Source organism: Phoca vitulina, unplaced genomic scaffold, assembly GCF_004348235.1.
Source record: "Phoca vitulina isolate PV1807 unplaced genomic scaffold, GSC_HSeal_1.0 scaffold29, whole genome shotgun sequence".
Classification (NCBI taxonomy): domain Eukaryota; kingdom Metazoa; phylum Chordata; class Mammalia; order Carnivora; family Phocidae; genus Phoca; species Phoca vitulina.
The window spans coordinates 13,095,742-13,119,733 of NW_022589732.1; the positions used below are offsets into that span (position 1 = coordinate 13,095,742).

Here is a 23,992-nt window from a genome sequence, read left to right on the forward strand (position 1 = left end):
TACTAAAAATAGCGTTACTATCTGTCTATGCAGCCTCAAACAGAAATAGTTCAATTATGCTTGTTTTGAACTTTATAAATGGAATCATGCAGTATGCATTCTATTATATATGGCTTCTCTTTTTAGTATTTGTCTATGCTTTGTATTCTGTAGTTAGCTCATTTTTATTGCTATTAGTATTCTGTAGTGTGAATATACCACAATTTTTTTATCCATTCTATTTGGGCTGTTTCCAGTTTTTGGCAGTTATGCACAGTGGTGTTTAGATATGCATCCAAACATTTATGGACTATCTACTATGTACCAAGTTCCATAATTTTTGTCAGTGAACTGGAAGGCTTATAGAAAATAATTTTTCCCTAACTTGAGGCCATTCTCTTGGCTTTGACTTATTAGAGCATCCAGATATAGGACTTATTCCTTATATGAATGCCTTAGTACACTATCTAATGTAAACACTAGGCTAGAATCAACCTTTGAGAGGAGAATTCTACTGGGCCAGAAGTACAGGGTCTACAATAACACCGGCTTGGGGATGGTACACTAATACCATCTTCTCTTCCCTTCCATCAAAGGACATGCAGCGGCTGAAACAACCTAGCGTCCACTGATGGATGAATGTATAAACAAAGTGGAATGTGATTCACCCTTTATTTTCTTTTTTTTCAAGATTTATTTTTTATTTTTTATTTATTTGACAGAGAGAGACACAGCGAGAGAGGGAACACAAGCAGGGGGAGTGGGAGAGGGAGAAGTAGCCCCCCCCAGGACCCTGCAATCAGGACCTGAGCCAAAGGCAGACGCTTAACGACTGAGCCACCCAGGAGCCCCATGATTCACCCTTTAAAAGGAAGGAAATTCTGACATAAGCTACAGTATGGATGAACCTTGAAGACATTATGCCAAGTGAAACAAGCCAGTCACAAAAGATCAAATACTATATGATTCCACTTATATGAGGTACCTAGATTATTTAAGTTTATAGAGACAGAAAGTAGAATGGTGGTTGCCAGGGCTGGGGGGAAGGAGGAATGGGGACTTTTTTTTTTTTTTTTTAAAGTAAGCTCTATGCCTAGCATGGGGCTTGAACTCACAACCCTGAGATCCAGAATTGCATGCTCACTGCATGAGCCAGCCAGGTGCCCCAGGAATTGTTGTTTAACAGGTACAGAGTTTCAGTTTGGGAAAATGGATGGTGGTGATGGTTGTACACAGTATGAATGTACTTAATGCCACTGAACTATACATTTAAAAATGGTTGACATAAAGTTCCTAAAACAAAGCACATGGTACAGGAAATGTTACTTACTCTGACAAACAAGCTCTAATGTTTGCTAGTAAATTTATGGTGAAACATCAAATACAACAGGCCAGAGTACTCATGCTGAGAATTATTTCAGGACAGAGAGAAAATCTTAATCGAATGGCTATTCATTTGATGACGCAGAAAAACAGTGGGATACAAATTACATTAATGCCATTATTAAATTGAAATATGTAACATTTTACCTTTTATTATATAGATATAATAAAAATATTTATTGAGCACTTACTAACAACTCAGCACTATGCTAGGAACAGTGAGGGAAATAAAATTGCTTTGGATATGGGCCTTGGACATTTTATAGAGCTTACAATTTAGATAGGTCTCCTTAAAGAAAGGATGCCAGTCACAAAGTTATTATTCCTATTCTTATTCCTTTGTAACTACCTCAGTAAAAAAATCCAGAGGGGTTTTTAGCAAGAAAGCTATAATAAGACTATAACATGAGGTCTGTGGATGGAAAGTGAGAGGATGTGCTTTCTGCAAGTGGAGGTATTCAGACTGGAAGGCATTAGCTGTGCACAGCCATGGGCAGGTGACCTGACCTGCAGAATAGTAGTCAAAAGGAAATAATCTTTCCTTAAGCATGGCGTCAAAGGGAATTTCTTGACACACTATGGGGAAGTGGAAGAAGGAGGAGTTATTTTATCCTGTGGCCAAACGTTCAACAAACTGGTTATCTAGTTACCTTGGGAAAGATGGACTTATATGAAACTGGGCTCTGGGCTCTAGGTGACTAACAAAAGAAGATAAAGTTAATATAATTTGTGGACAGTAGAAACACTTTTTTTTTTTTTAAGATTTTATTTATTCATTCGAGATACAGAGAGAGAGAGAGCATGAGCAGGGGGAGAGGCAGAGGGAGAGGGAGAAGCAGGCTCCCTCCTGAGCCAGGAGCCGGATGCGGGGCTGGATCCCAGGACGCTGGGATCATGACCTGAGCTGAAGGCAGACGCTTAACCATCTGAGCCACCCAGGTGCCCCAAGAAACACTTCTTTATGTTTATTAAAACATGAAACTAACATTATGAATTTGTTAAACAAGCAAATAGAATTGTCTTTTTTTATTAAGATTCTATTTATTTATTTGAGAGAGAGAGAGCAAGAGAGAGAGCATGAGCAGGGAGAGGGACAGAGGGAGAGGGAGAGGGAGAACTAGACTCCCTGCTGAGCAGGGAGCCTGTCGGATGCAGGGCTCAATTCTAGGACCCCGGGATCATGACCTGGGCCAAGGCAGATGCTTAATCGACTGAGCCACCCAGGTGCCCCTAGAATTGTCTTTCCAAACTAAAAGCAATTGATAAAATGTTTAGAAGAAAACATAAAAAAATCTTTTTTTTTTTAAAGATTTTATTTATTTATTTGACAGAGAGAGACAAAGCGAGAGAGGGAACACAAGTAGGGGGAGTGGGAGAGGGAGAAGTAGGCTCCTTGCTGTGCAGGAAGCCTGATGCAGGGCTTGATCCCAGGACCCCGGGATCATGACCTGAGCGGAAGGCAGATGCTTAACGACTGAGCCACCCAGGTGCCCCCATAAAAAATCTTTTTAACCTCGACTAAGACAAAGAGTTCTTAGATATGACACCAAAAGCACAACCCATAAAAGAAAAAAACTGATAAATTTCATCAAAATTAAAACCTTTTGTGCTTCAAAATACTGAGAGAACAGGGACACCTGGGTGGCTCAGTCAGTTAAACTGCTGACTCTTGATTTCCGCTCAGGTCATGATCTCGGGGTCCTGGGACCGAACCCCACGTTGGGCTCTGCACTCAGGGGGGAGTCTGTTTCAGGATTCTCTCTCCCCTCCCCGCCCCTCCCCTTGCTTGTTCTCGCTCTCTAAAATAAATAAATTAATCTTAAAAAAAATACCGAGAGAACAGACAAAACACAGACTGGGAGAAATATTTAAAAATCATATATCTGATAAAGGATTTGTATCCAGAACTATGTAAAGAACTCTTACAACTCAATAATGAGAAAAAAACCCCACAATTTAAAAAAGTATCTGAACAGACGGTTCACCAAACAAGATATTTGAAGGGCTAATAAGTTCGTGAAACAATGCTCAGGATCATCAGTCATTAGGGAAATGCAAATTCAAACCACAATGAGAAAACACTACATACCTATTAGAATGACTGTAATCAAAAAGACAGACAAGGGGCGTGTGGGTGGCTCAGTCGTTAAGTGTCTGCCTTTTGCTCAGGTCATGATCCCAGGGTCCTGGGATTGAGCCCCACATCGGGCTCCCTGCTCAGCGGGAAGCCTGCTTCTCCCTCTCCCACTCCCCCTGCTTGTGTTCCCTCTCTCACTGTCTCTCTGTCAAATAAATAAATAAAATCTTAAAAAAAACCAAACACAGACAATAACAAGTTTTAATAAAGATGTGGAGAAACTGGAACTCTCATATATTGCTGTGGAAATGTAACATTGTACACCCACTTCGGAAAACAGTTTGGTGCTTTCGTAAAAAAAAAAAAAAAAAAAAGTTAAACTCAATTTTTCCATACAACCCACCCATTCTACTCCTAGCAGTTTTCTTAAGAGGAATGAAAAGATAGGTCCACATAAAGACCTGTATGCAAATGTTCATAGCAGTATTATTTATAATAGCCAAACACTAGAAACAATTCAAATGTTCAACCGGTGAATGGATAAACAAAATGTAGTATATCCATACAATGGAATTCTTTTTACTATATTCAGCAAAAAAACAGTAAGCTTTGAATACAAGCAACAACATGGATAAACCTCAAAATACGATGATAAGTAAAAGAAGCTAGACACAAAAGACTACATTATTTTATGAATGCATTTATATGAAATGTCCAGAAGAGAGAGATCTGTAGAGACAGAAAAAAGATGTCTGGTTGTCTGGGGGTGAGGGCGGAACTGGGGACTGACTGCAAGCTAGCACGGGGGATTCTTTTTGGGGTGATGCAAATATTCTAAAACTGGATGGCAGTGATAACTACATAACTCTGTAAATTTACTAAAAATCACTGAACAGTTCACTTAAAATGGGTGGTGACTTTTACAGTCTAAATTGTACCTCAATAAAGCTGTTAACAAAATAAAAAGCAGTTGGAGTAGAAAGAGGGGTAAGGGAAATTTGGCTTCCTCTGGATTCGTCCCTTAACTCCAGGTATCAAGTGCTGACAGGCCACGGGTGAGGGTAACACAGGATTACAGGGCAACACGCTGTAACCCCATGATTCCCTTGCCTTGTCTTGTAATCAGTCACAGGAAATCCCCCTGCCAGGAATCAATCCCATTGCCTGAGCTCCCTCTATGGCCCGCTGAAAACTCCTTTCTTCTCCTATATATGCTATGCCTTGCACCAATCTTATCACTTATCATCTGCTCAATCTTCTGCTTAGTTTTCTAAAACATTTAATTATTTTTAGAGTTTTAAAAAACATTTAATTATTTTAATATATGAATATTATGAACAGTAATACATGAACCGCACAAAGGAATTCTTCCTCGACCCCTGTCTTCCAGTCTCCCTCCCTACATGTGGTCACTGTCACCAATTTCTTGGGTACCCTTTCAGAGGTGTAATTATGCTGATCTTGCTCCAGTAAGTCATATTCCCATTGCAAACCCCAGACTTCTCTTTAACTGTTGCCTGGCAGTGGGGGAAAATTACACCATTTCTATTACTTACATTTCTACAAGTATCTAATCGCCCTGAAACATCACTTTCTTCATATGTTCATTCCTCCTACTCAAAAATATCAGTGATTTCTCACTGTCAACTGGATAAACTCAACTTTTTGCCTAGTACTCAAGGTCCTCCACAAAATGCTTCCATAAATTACCTTTCTAGCCATCTCCCTATAGGCCAGGGTCTAGCACACTGGTGTTCTTGTTTCCCCCAAACCCTTATACTTATTCAAATCATGGAGAATAAGGAGTGGCAATGAATAGGCTCATTAGTAGGAAGATTATGGACTGTGGAATGAGACAGTCCTGGCTTTGAACCCTGGTGCCACCTCTTAAGACCCTCTGTGATTTTAGGCAAATAACTAAGGCTCAGAAAAGTATTTTTTCATCTGAAAAACAGGGATTCTATCCACCCAGCAGATGTGATAATTAGGAAGAAGATAGATAAAATGCCTAGTACTTGGCAAGTACTCAGTAAGAAGTAGGTTAAGTCCTTAGTAGGCTGGCAGGCCCATTACTAGAGAACCAATGGCAATGACTTCATTCAATTAGGTTCTGAAATACTCTCTTTTCTCTGGTATGTGTAGGACCTTGAGGGATAGAAAACAGGGGCAAGTATACTCTCATATACCTTTCAAGTATATGAGACTAATAGCAAGGGCAAACCAGAAATATACTGGGGGAAAAATCCATAAATTCTTTTAATAGTAATTCACAGCTGGGGCACCTGCGTGGCTCAATCGGTTAAATGTCTGCCTTCAGCTCAGGTCATGATCCCAGGGTTCTAGGATCGAGCCCCACATCGGGCTCCCTGCTCAGTGGGGAGTCTGCTTCTCCCTCTCCTTCTGCTGCTCCCCCTCCTTGTACTCTCTCGCTCGTACTCTCTGTCTCTCAGAGAGTGGATAAATAAAGAATCTTAAAAAATCTTAAAAAAAAATAGTAATTCACAGCTTAGTACTTCTTTGGAGGAAGTACAAGTTTCAAAGCTAATTAATAAAGCAGAGTTCTAGTCTTTTTAGTTTAATGGCCACACCTTAGGTGTTCTACTACATAGTGACTCTGATGGGCATCTAATAATCGGAATCAGAGTTTTTCAAGTGCTATGCAGCAATGTTTCTAGAATCTTGATATTCCACGATGACTACAATGTGGCTCACCTCTCAAATATCTGTGAAAAAGTGAATAGGAGAGCCCACATGAATATTATCCACAGATAAGATGCAAAGTTAATAATCTAATAGTTTTATTCTGTTTGGTAAATACCAACCCAGCTTCATAGCTGGTAGCAGTATTAATAAGCATGATTAATTATGCATAATTATTAATTATGCAACACACAGAAGGTTGTCAAGGATGGGGATCTAAGAGGAAACATGAAGCAAAAGCAAACTGCTTTATAACTTTTGCTTGTCAAAACCCTACTCTGCCCCCCGCCTTTTTTTTTTGGTGCAAAAAGATGGTTTTATTAAAGCATGGGGACAGGACCCGTGGGCAGAAAGAGCTGCTGCCCTGGGGTTGTGAGGAATGACTGATTATATACTTGGGAGTTGGGGGAGGTAAAGAAAAAGGGAAGTGTCCAAAAGGACATTGATATGGTAAAGAAGACTCTCAGGATACCGAAGGCCTTGCTCTTGTCAAGCTAAGGTTGTTCTTCCCTCTAGCTGCCTCCTCCTTTCAGAACTCCGCTAAAACCCCCCTATACGTTCCCCAACTGACTAATATTGACCCATCTCTACGCCCCTCTTCAGCAGGAAGGAATTACAGATGAGACTTTCTGCCTTCAACAACCTTAAAGATTTAAGGGTCAAGATTGTTCAGGGGGGAAATGATGAGGGAGCAGAAGGAAGCTGAGGAGAAAGCCACAAGCTGACACCCTGCAAAATCCTACTCTGCTTTTAAGGCCAAGTTCAAATCGTATCTCTGCCAAGAAATCTTAGTCTCTTCAGTTGATTCTAATCTTTCTCATTGGTGCTCCCAAAAGTCTTCAGAGCTTTACCAGGGTACTTAATACATTCACCAATGCATTTGACAAACATTTGCCTAGGGACACTCGCTATACTGTGGACATGCAAAGATGAGTAAGACACTGCTCTCAAGAGGCTCAAAGTCGAGTGAGTTGCCTTGTATTATAATTATTTATTACCTGTCTCCCAGCACTAGGAATGTTAAGTTCTATGAGGCAGAGACTTGGTTTTGCTCATTACTGTATGCCCAATATTTTTAAGAGTGCTTAGCACAGAGTGGACGCTCAGTAAATACTGAATATGAAATTATATAGTTCTTTGTGTGTATATATATTTTTTTCTTACTCAATTATTACAGACTATATATTTCTTGGGGATAGGTGATGGTTTTTGTTTATCTTTTATCTTTTTCATAGCACCTGGCTTAGCGTCTTGCACACAGCAATGTCCAACATTGAACTGAATATCATTTTCAATTCAGCTTTAAGCGGATTTGCTAAATTATTAAAGTCTGCCACTTCTGCGCTCTTAAACATAGAGAACCATCCCTGTGAATTACATTTATAAAGTCTCAGAAAATTCTTTCTTTTAATGAGAAGACAATATGGAGGAAGGAAAATAGGCAAATTTTAGAGCTGAGTCAGATTTGGCCTAGAAGAATTATTCAAAGGAAAAAGGATATTGAGCGGAATGGGGGGAAAATCTGGTAGAGGATAGGGACTAATTTTTAAAATAAAGCCCAAACAAAACATGTTCCCCATTTAAAAGAAAAAAAAAAGGAAGAAATGAAAACTGTCTTTGTTAAATAAGAAACACGGCAGTTCCTCAGAGCATGAATAGAGTAATTGGTCCAGCATGCCAGGTTCCCCAATCCTTCCAGCTATTACTCAGGGACAAAAGATCTAGAGACACTGACAGAGTGCAGCCCCCTCGCGAGCAAAGGCCCACAAGCTAAGGTGCATATGAGAATCACCTTGGGAGCCTTTAAGAAACACTGATGCCTGGACCCACCCACTGAACTTCTGATTTAGTTGGTCTGAAGAGGGCCCCAACAATCACATTTCTGAAAAATTCCCCAAGTGACACCGGGCGACCCGGCTTGAGAAGCACTGCTTTGGAGGAAAGGTATGGTTAAGGAGAACTCTGCTATAGAAAGGACAAGATCTGGAATAGAAAGCCTTGGATTTCAGTCCAGACTCTGGGTGGGTCATTCATTTCTCTTTCTTTCTGTCTCTAGATTCTCAAAGGCAAAATGAGATCTAACAAGGCTGTTAGAAAGACAGAAAAAGAACAATGTGAAAGGCAGTGAAACACTGCACGGTTATTAAGTGATACGCAAATATTTACTTAATACTACCACTAGGACCGCCAGTCCTTTAGGTCTGGATAGATAATTTGTGCAGAATCCCACACAGAAAATAATTAATATGAGCCAAATGAAAAGTTACATTTTCATGTTAACAAATCCAGAGTGGAATAAAAGAAACAATTAGGAAGCAGATGGTGATTCCTCTTTAATGAGACATGGTCCTAGAGAGATGGACTGGTAACCTCAAGAGCAAAGGCCCTTCATTAACTTTCATTCTAGTTAATTGCTATGTTCACAAACTTAATCAACATGAGAAGACAATCAATCTCAATCTCCTTGCTAACGCAGCCTGGAAATTCTGGGCCAGGAGTAATTTAGCATCCCAGATTTTTATCTGACAAAATCTGTCCGTTTACTTCACAGCTCTTCTGTAAGGTCTCCAGGTCCTAAATTAAGTCCCGCCAAAGCTACTCTATTCCTTCAAGGGAGATGTCTCCAACACCCAATTTATTGCTTTTAAATATGAATTCATAATAAAACATTAATTAGCCTATTATGATAGATAATTAATAGATAATTAAGGTCAAATAAATGCCTGGACCAAACTTATTTAAAAATTAGTCTGGTAAAAAGAAAAGTGTTTCCTAATGCAAATACTGTGCTTCCAGCATAGGGGCTAAAAAATCCACCTGAACATTCGCCTTTAATTTTTGGAAATTACAATTTCTAACAGATATGAGCTGGGTACTAAGCACTGTAGAAGTTGTCTCTAAGAGAGAGTACTGTTCTCTGTCACTTTCTGTTAATGATGAGTCAGGTCAGTTTCTTTGGTCTTGGTCAAGTGGTAATCATTGTCCAGGGGAAAGGGTAATGGGCGAGAATGAGAAGATCTGGCATCGTGGGGTGTGTGTGTGTGTGTGTGTGTGTGAGTGTGTGTGTGAGAGAGAGAGAGATCGTTAAGAGGTATGCCTCTTCACTGATCTCTGCTTCAGTATGTCCATCCCATGCGCCGGCAAAACCCCAGATGCTGAATCAGTTCTACCATCTGCCCCCTCCTGCACCAGGTACAAGCTGGTGTGCAAAGCTACGGAGAGCAGTGCTGATTGGGGCCCCTGCAAACTCACAGTCTCCAATCGCAGTGCTGCTCAAAAAATGCTCCATCATCTCTTCCTGAATTCTCTAATAATCTTAGTATCAGTCTTTTGGCTTCTATGTTTGCTCCTTTCCAAACTATTTTTCATAAAACAGCCAGAGTCATTTATTTAAACATACATACAAATATACAAGCATTTCACTGCTCACAGCCCTTTAATAGCTTCCCATCCCACTGTGAACATAACCCAAACTCCTTCCATGCACATGCTGGCCCCAATCTCCCTCTCAGACCTCATCTCAGGCCATTCTCCTCCTTGCTAGTATGCTCCAACCACAACAGCCCCCTCTCAGTTCCTCACACATGCTAGATCTTTGTGTTTTCTGTCTCTTATGGACTCAATGTGTCCCCCCGATGACGAAACTTAAACATACACTGAAGCCCTAACCCCCAGTGTGGCTGTCTTAGGAGGTGGGGCCTCTAAGCAAATAACCAAGGTTAAATGAGGTCAGAAGGGCGGGGCCCTGACTGGACAGGATTACTGTCCTTATGAGACGACGCATCAAAGAGCTAGTGTGCATGTGTGCTTTCCGGCTCTCGCTCTCTCGCTCTCCCTTTCTGTCTCTCACCATGCAAACAACCAAGGAAAGGCCACGTGAGGCTATAGTAAGAAGGCAACTGTCCAAAGGCTAGGAAGAGAGCCTTCATTAGAAATTTAATTTGCCTGCACCTCAATCATGGCTGTCTGGCCTCCAGAACTGTGAGAAAATAAATTTCTGTTGTTGAAGGCACCCAGTCCGTGGTGTGTTGTGGTAGCAGCCCAAGCTGACTAATACACTGTCTCAGAGTTTTGAACATATTCTATTTCCTTCCTTCTGGAGCCCCTCTTCCCTTGTCCTCATTTTCTTCCTCTCTTCTCTTTCTTGACTTCCTTACTTCCCATTGTAATGTGTCCTCCACTCTAATAAAACCGCTCCCAAAGGTCATCAATTATTACCATTTTGCCAAAGCCAATGGATGTTTATCATCTTACTTTACCGGACCCGCTCTGTCCCATGTGACACTGCAGACCCCTCTTGTCCCCGCACCCTCTACTCCCTTGGCTTCAATTGCAGTACTTTCTCTAACCGTTTCCTTCCCATGCTAGTTAAATGTGCATGTTCCGGGCACCTGGGTGGCTCAGTTTGTTAAATGTTCACGTTCCACTCTATTTTTTCTTTGGCCAAAAAAAGGGCATTTCTTTCCTGTATAACAGTCTTCTGACTGAATCGCATGGGTTCTCATGGCTTTAACATGAATAATGTGTTGATGATTCCCAAACCTATCTCAGTCATCTGAAGTAGAAGTGAATATCCAAGTGCCTGCTAATCATCTCTAACTGGATAGTCCACAGGCATCTCAAATCAAGATATCTGTAACTAAACTCCTTATCTTCCTCTGTAAACCAGTCTCTTAATTTTTCTCCAGACAGACTTTCTGAATTTTTTTTTTTTTAGTAAGTTCTAGGTCCAATGGGGGGCTTGAACTCACAACCCTGAGACCAAGAGCTGCATGCTCAACCGACTGAGCCAGACAGGCACCCCGTTTAATTTCTCAATCTTAGTTCATGGTGCCACTCTTCGTCTGAACAAGAAACCTAAGGGCTTATTCTGGGCTCTCCCCTCTTCCTCATCCACTGCTCATGTTTTTTCATGTAGCAGAGATGAATTGGTTATCATCTTTGCTTCATGACACTCTCATTATGTTAGAACCTTTGAAATATAACCATACCTTCCCATGGTTCCTTTTCTTCCGATAAACAAAGACACCTACCTTTCCCTCTTTGAAGTGCTTCTTGAGCTGCTTCTGCATGGCGGTCAGCTTCTTGGACTGCACCCCACTGTAGGCCAGCAGCATGCCACCAAACTGCCTCTCAGTAATTTTCCCATCCACAGGGTCATGGCGTTCGAACTGGGAGAGAAACAGAGTGTTCATGGGGTCAAATGCAAAGTATTTTGACACGGAATGTGGAATGATCAACTGTGCTGGATGGCAGAAAATAGTTGATGGCCACCGAGACTGTATTTTTGAACTGTAATTCTAAGATTTGAAAAAATTAATCAGAAACAGAAGATCTGGGTTCTTATTCCAGCTTTATCAGTAACTATTTATGACTTTAGGAAAGTCACCCAACTACTCTGGGCCTCAATATCCTCATGGATAAAACAGAGCTGCTATAACACCTCAGACCTTACAGAGCAGGAGCATCCCTGTGGGGATAAAAACAGTGTTAAAACTCCATTCCAATTCATGAGTAATATTATTGGTAATAAGTGCTCTCTGGATCATCCATGTCCCTGCTACTCAGAAATAACTTAAAACCTAATTATCACCCCCCTACCAGTACTTATTATAATCAACAAGGAATGACAAAGGAGGGGGATCACTAGTGCAGGATGCCTTAATTAGAAGAAGATGAGCACCGAGTGCTAGAGGTGAGGGAGGACCGTGCAGAAGCTCCTCACAGTGGTAAGGAGGTGCTCTCAGACAGTGGGGAATATGCCAGAAACTAGAAGTTAATGACGGATGTCTATGCAAGTCATAGACACAAAACTCCTAAACTTTCACAAAACCTGCAATTATGTGCTGTTAGAAATGAATGGGAGGGGCGCCTGGTGGCTCAGTCGTTAAGCTTCTGCCTTCCGCCCGCGGGAGGCCTGCTTCTCCCTCTCCCACTCCCCCTGCTTGTGTTCTTGCTCTCGCTATCTCTCTCTGTCAAATAAATAAATAAAATCTATAAAAAAAAAAAGTTCACACAGGCTCTTAAAAAAAAAAAAAAGAAATGAATGGGACTGGGAACATGATAAATCGGAACTTAGAAGGTATGGCCAAAGATGATCTTCCAACTGCCCAAAATGTGCCTATAAAACTTCAGTTTGCCTAATCAAAAAAAAAAAAAAAATCCTAACACACAAAATTAGAAATGATAAATCATAAAAAAAAATTGTATACAACAAAAAATACAGACACTGAAGATGAATTCACTTTATAATTTTAGGCTATGAACTTTTTCTTAAGAAAAATACTAATTACCCTCCTCTCTAATTGAGTCAAGAAGTAGAAAATCTGAACAGGCCAATTACCATTAAAAAACACTCTGAAAAAAAAAGCTAATTATAAATTTGATCAACTGTATATTTGTAAAGTCGTATCAATTCCTCAGTCTGTACTTAATATTGTTATACACTCACACCTTTAAGGATTTAAAAGAAAAGTAATGCATTTTCAGGTTTCCCCCAAAATGGTAATCAAACACTAAGACATCAATAGAGCTTGAAAAAAATGCCTAGTGCAGGATGCCTTAATTAGACATGCTTATTTACCACAAAACTACTGAAAAATCATCAAATACATTTAAATATGCAGATGAAAAGGTTAAGTATGAAGAATTTCTAGCTAATTTCAGTAATATTAGAAAACTAAGATTTTCATTTAAAAATGGAGACAGGAAGGGGTGCCTGGGTGGCTCAGTCAGTTAAGCGTCCGACTCTTGGATTCAGCTCAGGTCATGATCTCAGGGTCTTGAGATCGGGCCTGAGTCAGGATCTGTGCTGGGTGTGGAGCCTGCTTGGAATTCTCTCACTCTCCCTCTGCCCCTCCCTACCCTCTTAAAAAAAAAGGAGACAGGAAAGTTATTTCAGTGCCAACTGCAGTGCTAATGAAACTTACAAATGCATAAATAACAACATGGCTAAAGATGAGCCCAGAAACCAATTAGAAAGCAAAAACAATTTGAAGATGGTAAAATATCCCCACAGATCTATTGGAAAATAACAATTACCAGGAAATTTTAAGATTCTTATGTGACAGGGCATAATCCCGTTCTCGTAAGAGGGGTATAGAAAGACATATGACATCGCTAAGTAAGGTATGTCAACAAACATTTCCAGAATGTCTACTAGTTATCTAGCACTGTGTTAGTCATTGTGGAGTACAGGAAGAAGGAGAAGATTCAGTTTCTGTCCTCAGGAACTTCACCATCTAGTAGGGAGATAAGACTTAACATGAGACACAAAATAAGGAAGTATGTAGTCCAGAGTGAAATGCTCTTTTAATTCTTATTTCCTCAGTGTGCGTAAGTTGATATACACTCATGCCCTCCCTAGTGAGACTGTATCAGTGAGCAGGACACAAGAACTACATTTTAACAACAGCAACCATTTACTGAGCATGTACTATGGGCCAGGAACTTTGCCCATACATCCCTTCATTTAATCACTTAACAACACTATGGAGTAGATATTATCAGCTCCATTCTACAGATGAGAAAACCGAGGCAACAGGAAGTTCCACTTGGTAGAGTTGGGGCTCAAACTTAGCTCTGTCTGAATCCAAAGACTGTATCTCAATATCACAGTTTCATCCTTCTAAGCAATGGTACATATTCATTCTATGGGATGGCACTGCATTGTTTTAGATAAACTAACACAGCCATGGGGCTTAGTCATATTTAAAACTATTGAGAAACTGCCCTTGAAGCAAAACTTCAAAACTATTTCCAAAGAAATCAACAACATCAATATTAAGTGAAGTCCTCTTTTTTATTAACTCAACTACTCAATGCTTCATTTTTGTCACCTCATCACTTCTACAGAGCTGATTAATTTTTTTGATTAATTTTTGATGATATCAAAAGTTTTCAGGATTCAATTTAAGTTTGATTTATGGTTCAATTTACCATCCTGAAACAAAAGGGAGGATTGATAAGATTTCTGCAAGTGGGAATACTTTCTGCAATGTTTACATCAGATCTTCAGTGAAAGGTGGTACCAGGCAGAAGTTGGAGATGCCCAGGTCACCAAGCGGCTTTGAGAGGCAAGAGAAACAAAGCTGTGGTCCCTGCTCCCCAAGGCAGGCTTTAACAATTTAGGGTGCTCATTTTACCTTTATCTGGGAGATCTGACAACTCTGGAGCAATTCCATATATCTGAATTACATGAGTTTGAGGCTTTATCCTACATGACAGACTCAAGGGTGAAAAGCTTCTTGTTTATAAAGTTGGCAGCAGCAGCTTGCTCCAGGGCTTATGAAAAGCCTGTATTCATCTGCTCTCCCCGAAGGGGCATAAAGCTTCACCTCTGTGATTTTCAAAGACAATAAAGACCATTTCCAGGAGAAATTTCCGAGTAACAATTCTAATGCTCAAATTAGTATTTTTATTAATGTTCTTTTGAGAACTCAGACTTGACTTTGGGCAATGGGTTCTATTATCGTCATTATTTTTGTGTGGCTGGAACCTGAAAGGGCCTAAAAACTAGAAAATTCAGCTTCAGCAAGTATGGCCCACTTCAAAGTTACTACCTCCTCTGTAATTTGGTTTCGGACAGCACCTCTCCTTTTAGGTTTTTAGGCTCCTCTGAGGCAAGACTGCCTTATTTCTGAGGTTAACTTTTCAGTCTGATAGTCAAAACCAAGAAAATAACAAGACTGATGATGCTGGAGGAGGTGGGAGAGAGTGGTTTCTCTTTACATACAAAACTGCTAATGGAAACTGGCTTGAACTAATGTGCCATTCATTCAACATTTATTAGCTGAAGACCTCCTATGCTGAGGCTAGGGAGCTCCAAGGGCAATTCCTCAAGGACCTTCACTGGGGCTACATTTTCACAGGCTATCGCTAGACACCATGTGGCTCTCAGGATGAATTGTGTATCTTAAGCCTATAAAATCCTGTGGGTGCAGCTCCTGGAGCATGGTGTGCATGTAATCCCCCAGATCATGAGACTGTCTTTTGGAAGACAGGTTATTACAAAATTATCACAACGCAGAGAGCTTCCAACTGTGTATCTGGAAGCAATTCAAATGACTAGCTTGCATTTTACTTAGTCAAACATTGTTGGAGCCTCTTATGTTCCACTGCAATAAGAAATTCCAATCTATTTGGTCCTGTGGCAAAGAACGTGTGCATTCCAGCACACCATCCACCATTTGTATTGCTTTTCTGTCTAGGAAGAGAGCTGAACAGCCTCACATTTTCTCTTCCGTAGCCACTGCCACTTTCACGGATACAAGCTGTCAGCTCCCTGTCACTCCCTAGGGGGTTGCAAAGAGGGGCCAGAGAAGAGGAGCCAGAAAACTGTCCGCAAGATTTTTCCTGGCTTTCTTTCCATATTATGCCTCTTATTTCTACCCTTGCCCCTTGTGGAGAGAAGGAATAGCCTTTTGGAAGGACAGATGGTCTATAGATCTAGATGAAATGATTTAAGGAATATGGGAAGCCAGAAAGAGAAGACAATATGTATTATGAACAAAGGCCAAAAAAAGATTTAAAAAATCATAAAAGGAAAAGGAAATCAGTAGCTGCAAGTGGATCTTAATTTATTAAAGACATTCAACGTTAATATATTTCAACAAATGTAAACTTCAACCTTATTCTCTTTCATACAGTTATCTTTCAGGAAATTTTGTCTACCTCCTACCTCCTACCTCCTGCCCTTATACAAGTATTTCAGAATGATCATTTTCTTTTTTTTTTTTTAAAGATTTTGTTTATTTATTTATTTGACAGAGAGAGAGAAACAGCATGAGAGGGGATAGGGTCAGAGGGAGAAGCAGGCTCCCCGCTGAGCCGGGAGCCCAATGCGGGACTCGATCCCAGGACTCCGGGATCATGACCTGAGCCGAAGGCAGTCGCTTAACCAACTGAGCCACCCAGGCGCCCAGAATGATCATTTTCTTGATAGGCTTATTCTAGTTTCTGAACTGCACAATGCAATTAATATAATCTTAAGCCACTGACCTGAATACATCTGTTTTCAACATGACAGTGTTTGTCTTTTGAGTCTTTTTTTTTTTTTTTTTTAAGTAATCTCTATGCCCGACGTGGGGCTTGAACTCATGACCCTGAAAACAACAGTCACACGCTCTACTGACTGAGCCAGACAGGTGCCCTGAGTATTTGTCTTTTGAGATCTTCACCATACCACTGCAACAACTACCAGGAGTCTCAGGACAACTGTCTGTTATGCTGACAAAAAGGAAAAACAATGATAGGCCATGTTCTCTAACCCACTCAGTGAGCATGACATACACACTTCATAGTTTGAATGGGAAATCTGTTTCTATAGTTGGCAGGGGACATCAGAGAGCCTCAGGTCAAACTGCCTGGAGCCTGAATTTTCTTGATCATTAAATATAAGATGCATCTTCACTGTCAACACTAATATCACACCAAACTAAACTGCTGACCTTTTCTACTTCAAAACCAAGGATACTTTCCATTTTAAAATTAAGTCCAGGGTGGTGATCAAATGAAGTGATTAAATGGCATGAGTATCAATCACGTAGTTAGACCAGAAGAAGGTTAACTTTCCAGTCTGATAGTCAAAACCAGGAAGATAACAAGACTGATGCATAAACTTATTACAGGATAGTAAAAACCAGGGTATACTTGACTGAGGGTGTCAGGGAAAAAACATTTTAGATCTGGAACAAGGGGTTTCAAGCTATGGTAAGTTTTGGTTTCATTCTATGAAAGGTAATATATTAAAGTGACCAAGAACAAGGGCTTTAGAAGCAGCAAGGCCTGGGTTGAACCCACACTTGCTGCTGTTGACTTTAGCTAAGTGGCTTATTCCCTCTAAGGCTTCAAAATCTTCCCACCAAAAAAATGGAGATAATATTCACAAGCTAAAAGTGTTGTAAGGATTAAGTGAGGTATTATATGTAAAGAAATAAGCACAGAGTTTGGTGCATAGTTAACACTCAATAAATGTAGCAATTAATACTTTTATCACCATGATATCACTTCCCAGGAAGCTAAAAGCTTCAATTGATTATTCTGCTCTTAGCAGGTGTTAACTAAGTTCAATTACTATTTCTCGCTGTTCTTTTCACAATTGCTTTCGGTCAGTCTTTGATTGCAGAATATTACTTTCACATTTGGAAAGCAGAAAACGTAAATGCAACAAATTTTATTTATTATTCAACACATTAGAATGATTTCAAGATTAGACTACTTAACAGTTGGCTGAAGCAGAACATCACTTAACAAATCCTATATCCTGGTCATCTATTACCAGACAGAAAACGTGCATAACAGATGTGCCTGATAAATATGTATTGAGTGAGCACAGACAGAATACCAGAAAACTAATTCACAACACCGTCCTACTGTTGAGAGAACTTCCTACCTGAGACAAGGGTGACCTTTCAATTTCTCCCATAACGGTATCTACTTCCATGAGTGTTTTCTGTAAGAACACTTTTTTTTTTAAAAGATATTTATTTATTTATTTGTTTATTTATTTATTTATTTATTTACTTAAGAGAGAGAGAGAGAGCAACGCACTTGCAGGGGGAAGGAGCAGAGGAAGAGGAAGAAGCAGACTCTCCACTGAGCAGGGAGCCCACAACCCTGAGATCATGACCTGAGCTGAAGGCAGACGCTTAACCAACTGAGCCACCCTTGAGAATGTCATTCATTACGGCTAATCAGTAACCGATTTGAGTGATTACTACCTGGTAGGTGCTGTCCTGGGAATTTAGCTCATGTAATCCTCACAACACCCTATAACAGGTACTGTTGTTATTCTATTTTATTGCGGAGGAAACATAGGCAGAGAGAATGTAAGTAACTTGCCTGCACAGTTAATCTGGGGAGAAATTTCTCTCTGGTCTCAATCAGAACAGTTGATTTGCTCTTAATCTTAAGTGCACCATAAATCATCTTTCCCTTTTTATCCTGGTTACTGGAAGCTTGGAGTCAAATTTGTGGCCTACCTCTAATAAGAACAGGAGACTTTATAATTTATATTGTTCATAATAACCTTACTCCTGGCTTTCTCTTACCTTCTTGCTTTAACTTTCACTTCTCAGCAAGTTTTAATTAACTTTTATCTCACTTAATGTATTTTTTAAGGCCTTTTAAAGTCCTTTCTTGGGGAACCTGGCTGGATAACGCGGTAGAGCATGTGACTCTTAATCTCAGAGTTGTGAGTTTGAGCCCTAGTTGAGTGTAGAGATTACTTAAAAAAATAAAATCTTTAAAATAAATCCTTTTTTGAACAAGGCAAGATATAAAAAAATGGTGTTGGATGTCTAGGTTTTTTCAGTTTGGGGTCACAATAAATACCACCATTGGGATAAACTTTTTCTGCACTTATTTTTTCATTATTGTTTTTGATCTCTAAAAATGGAATTATGAAATAACACTCTACAAGCTCTTTAAAATTTATTATGAAATATTTGATCTATACAATAATATACATAATAGACAAGTTATGAAATAATAATAATAATAATAAAAATAAAAAACACCATGAATCTCCCACTTAACCTGAGAGAGGAAGAATTAGCACAATGGTGGAAGCTCATCTCCCTCCCTCCTGTAAGAGGTAACTACCATCTGGATTTCTTTTTCTGTTGTTCTTTTTTTTAGTTTAAAATACATTTGTATCCCTAAACAATATATTATTTCTGCTTGCTTTTGTACTTCACAAAATGGTATCTTAGTGAATGTATTCTTTCATAATTTGTTTTTTTCAGTGCTATATTTTTTCAGTGTTATGTTTCTAAGACTCATCAATGTTGATACATTTACATGTACTTCTTTCAGTTTTACTGTTATAGATTTCTATTGTTTGAAAGTACTACTATCTGTTTTCCTACAAATGAATATCTGAATTATTATCAGCTTTTTTGCTGTTATGAACAATGCTATTATGAATAGTCTTCTATCAATGTCTGTGAAACATGAACAAGAATCCCTAGTCTAGGGTATAGATCTAGAAATGGAACTGCTGGCTTATGAATATCCAATTATTATTATATTTACTTTAAAAATATTTATTTTATATATTATTATGTTTTATATTATTTTGGTCATATGGTTTTTGGTCTCTATGCATTACATATGATATTGCAAAATATATTTTATATATTATTAATCATATATTTATTATTATAAAATATCAAAAGAATCTCCAATACTTTTACCAGCTATATATAAGAGCTCCCATTGCTTCTCATCTTCAGCACCTGGTATTGTCAGACTTTTTATTTTTTGCCAATCTAGTGTGTTGAAAAGTGGTAGGTATAAACTCTTTAATGCTCTTGATTCATATTATCAAATTAATTTCCAGGAAGATATTTCAATTTACAGTCCCAGTAGTATATGAAAATACCTATTTCTCAGTACACTTGACAATATCAAGTATGATAATAATAAAAAAAATTATAGCTAGGGGGAAAATGTAACTTTTTTTTAAAGATTTTATTTATTTGAGATAGAGAGAGAGACAGAATGAGTTGTGGGGAGGGGCAGAGGGAGAAGCAGACTTCCCGCTAAGCCAGGAGCCCAAAGCAGGGCTCCATCCCAGGACTGTGAGATCATGACCTGAGCCGAACCCAGGCATCCCAAATGGTAACTTATTTTAATGAATATTTCTCTGATTACTAGTGAGGCTGACCATTTTTCTAACACGTGGATTGGCCATTTCTATTTCTTCCTTTGAATTTTTGGTGTATGTTCTTTGCCTATTTTTTTGGTAGAAAAATTTTTGTCTCATATTGGTCTCATTAATTTATAAGATTAAAAGTATTTGCCCTTTATTAATATAGTTTTGTCTAAGTTTGTTTTATGCATAGAAGTTTTATTTTTTATTATTTTTTTAATGCATAGAAGTTTTAAATCTTTATTGCAGTGAAATGCATGGATCTTTTTCTTTATGAATTGTTTTGCTGGTTTATATCTAGCAACTCTTTCCTTGTGAGATAAGAGGCTAAGTATTGACTATGGTTTCTTCATTTAAAAAAAAAGAAAACAGGGGTGCCTAATGGCACAGTCGGTTGAGCGTCTGACTCTTGGTTTCAGCTCAGATTGTGATCTCAGGGTGATGAGATTGAGCCCCACGTTGGGCTCTGTGCTCAGCGTGGAATCTGCTTGAGATTCTCTCTCCCTCTGTCCTTCCCGCTCATGCTCTCTCTCTCTCTAAAATACATAAATAAATCTTAAAAAAAAAAAAAGACGAGAAAACATAGCAAAATATTAAAACATATCTCTCAATACCAACCAAAGTGATTAAATCCTCAGAACAAAAAAGGAGATTATCAGCTAAGTTCGTTTTAAAAAATCCTCCAGTCTGCTGACTTTGAAACTAGTCTGAATGTTTGGGAGTTTAGACTAACATGGGGTTAAGTTTAAGCCTAATAATCTCAAGTAAATTCAGTCCAGTTAACTTCCTTTGTTTTGTTTTATTTAAAGGTATACAACCGAATATTGAACAAAGGAGAAAGCAGGAAAAAAATCATAGTTCAACTCCAAAGAAAAGAAGGCATAAAAAGGCTAGTACACTTAACTTGAAAAAATTTCTTAGGTAGTTAAAGAATAATCCATACTCTATCATTCACAATAGCAAGCATTTATATAGCACTTACTATGTGTCAGATCCTGTTCTAAGTGCTTCCCATACATTAACTCACATGGCATTTTGAATTACACAAAATATGTGTGGTTATTTTCCTCTAAGACTTTGATCAATACGAACAAGAGACTCTGGCAAAATTAACTGCTATTTAATATTCCAATCAATCTATGAAATTAATGTTTCCACATGGAATTGTTATATAGGATTAGTCTCAAGTTATTTTTTCCTTTAAGATAACTCTTTCAGCAAGCAGGTCTTATCATAACCAATTTCTGCTTTCAAATAACCATTTTATTCTAAATCACAGCAACAGAAAAAAGAGATCTGTCTTGTGTTAATATATTCCTTTGAGAGTTGAGGCTCAGCATTATTCAGAGTTCAAGGACATTCTTCTTTTCATATGAGATCATAAGAGTTTTGGAGACAATCTGACTGTTGGAAAAAAATATAAACGCTCCAATTTTAGGAGGTAAGAACCAAGGACTAACTGTAGTAGGAAAGCAAAGTGCTGTTTTCTTTCACTGCATGTCAATGTTTTCCTCTGACTTTATCACTTCTGTAGCTAGCTCTCTGGGATCTACTGTCAAGGTGAAAAGTACATTTTTCCATACCTTTTTTGTCCCAGCATTGCTGACAGCATGTCAGCATTCCTAAGAGAGTTGGAGATTTAGCTTGTTCATTAGTTAACACTTAATGACCACTCTACAAGGCCTGATGTGCTGACTTGACCTAAAGGTGTGGCAAACTATGGAAGGCAGCAGCCAGTGTGAAAAGCTATTAAAAAATAATGATGACAGTTAAGATAAACAATTTACTTTGGCCTTGGTGTATTCACAGTTGATCACTTCCTCATCATAGTGAGTGACTGAATAAAGAAAAAGAAGTCTCAGTAAAATACCAGCAAACCAAATCTAGCAATATATAAAAAGGATTATACACTATGACCAAGTGGAATTTATCCCATAAATGAAAGGGTAGTTTAACACCTGAAAATCAATTAATGTAAGATATCATATCTTACATTAATAAAGATAGAAAAATTGCATGATCCAAAAAGAAAAAAAAATGAAAAACTATCAAACCAAATCAAATACTTCTTAATAGCAATCCTGGGGAGAGAGGCGCTAATTTCTTCATGTTACCATTTTCATAGGAGAATATGGGTAATTTAGCCCATTATTATAATGGGAGAAAACCTTCTAAGTCAGTAGGCAGTAATCACTGGCAAATGATCAGAATATCAAAACTTGCATAACAGAGGCAAGGAGGATATTAATATTTAGTGGGCCCCAGCATGATGTAAATTAGCCATCAACTCACTAAAATATGCAACATGTCCCCCAAGCTGTGATGATCACGTGCCTAATGCTTTTTCATAGCAATAAAATATAAACACAAAAGCCTTTCTATGCAAGGGGAGTCTAATCAATTTCAGACCTTTTTCCAAAGGAAACTTTCATCAGCTGTGAAAGGACTTGGACTCCCTCCTGGCTCCAGAAAAAGACTTATTTTATGCTCAGCATTTGGGTTTTTATGTTATTTTCCCTGCCTGGGATGTTGTCCCCCTTCGTATCTAGCAACACAAACCCTGTCCTCCATTGAACTTAATGTCTCTTCATGGCTCTGCTGGCTATTCCAAAATACACTCAACTTTCTTGAGTCTTCTAAGCTCCTACAGTAGGTAAGGTCTAGATCTCAAAGAAGAGTATGCTTTGCATTATATTATCCTTTATTTTTTAAAGTGCCTATATCTCTCTCATAACATTATACACTTTTTAAAAAAAATATTTTATTTATTTATTTGACAGAGAGAGACACAGCGAGAAAGGGAACACAAGCAGGGGGAGTGGGAGAGGGAGAAGCAGGCTTCTCGCCGAGCAGGGAGCCCGATGCGGGGCTCGATCCCAGGACCCTGGGATCATGACCTGAGCCGAAGGCTGACGCTTAATGACTGAGCCACCCAGGCGCCCCAACATTATACACTTTTTGATGGAATGTATGCCTTGTATATTTTACTGTGTCATACCCAGAGCTGTGAGCACACAGCATGTGCTCATTTATAAGATCACCTACTAATTTCGTTTTATTATCTAGTAGGAGCATAAGACATGCTTTCCAGCCTACACTCTTGAATACCTAAGGAGAGACTGTGCCACTTCTTTAGAATTGGTAATTATTCTATTTAGGGTAATTTAGGGAAAAAAAATCCTACAGTTGCCCTTAGAGTTTCAAGGATATGATTAGATGGCGGGCTCTGTGATGAAGCTCCATTTGCTCCTTTACCTGAGTGCAGTTATATATAGTTGACCCTTGAACAATATGGGTTTGAACGGCATAGGTCCACTTATACCCAGAATTTTCCAATAAATACAGTACAAGACTGTAAATGTATTTTCTCTTCCTTATGATTTTTCTTTTTCTTTTTCTAAGCAGGTTCCATGCCCAACAGGGGCTTGAACTCATGACCCTGAGATCTAGAATCGCACGCTCTACGAACTGAGCCAGCCCGGCACGCCTCTTCCTTATGATTTTCTTAGTAACAATTTCTTTTCTCTAGCTGACTTTGCTGTAAGTCATAATATATACAACATACAAAATACGTGTTAATTGACTGTTTTTGTTACTGGTAAGGCTTCTGGTCAACAGCAGGCTGTTAGCAGTTAAGATTTTGGGGAATCAAAAGTTATATGCAGATTTTTGACTGCGTGGGGGGAGCGGTCACTGTCCCTAACCCCCACGTTCAATGGTCAACTGTATAAAACTCTCAATAATACTTAGTCCACATCTAACAAACTAAAAGAAACAATAAAAATAGGTAAATTAAGCACACAGGAGGATGCAGACAAGAGAGGTGATGCCAGACTCCATAGGCCAAAACGCTTTTTACTCAGAGTTTGAAATTATGCTGGAATGATAAATTGGGTGAGAATGGGAGGTACATTTATTCATTCCAGTGAAAACCATGAAAACCACAAAAACCCATCAATAATTCTGTCACTTATATTAGAAAATTACCATATCATCAGTTTGTATAAGATTCAAGCCAGGGTAGATGTTGAAAAATCAGAAGAAAATCCCAGGTAGCAGTGGAGCGTTCCTTTAAGAAATGCTGCATTATTAATGCTTTTGATTGCTCAAAGGACAGTACTGTGTGGAAAAACACAGATTTTGAGTCAAATAAAAATTTAGAAGAGTTGGGCCTGAATATGATGAAGTTTTAGACCAAT

General features: G+C 38.8%; 1 protein-coding gene across 5 annotated transcripts in view; it reads right to left on the reverse strand.

Annotated features, from left to right (window-relative positions):
* Positions 1 to 23,992, reverse strand: part of MICU1 (mitochondrial calcium uptake 1) — a 238,976-nt gene that overhangs the window by 31,560 nt on the left and 183,424 nt on the right. For all 5 annotated transcript variants that reach the window (XM_032423966.1, XM_032423968.1, XM_032423964.1 and 2 more), the window contains one exon: positions 11,173 to 11,310. In XM_032423966.1, the coding sequence (XP_032279857.1) occupies positions 11,173 to 11,310 (138 nt within the window). The remainder of the gene's footprint in view (positions 1 to 11,172; positions 11,311 to 23,992) is intronic.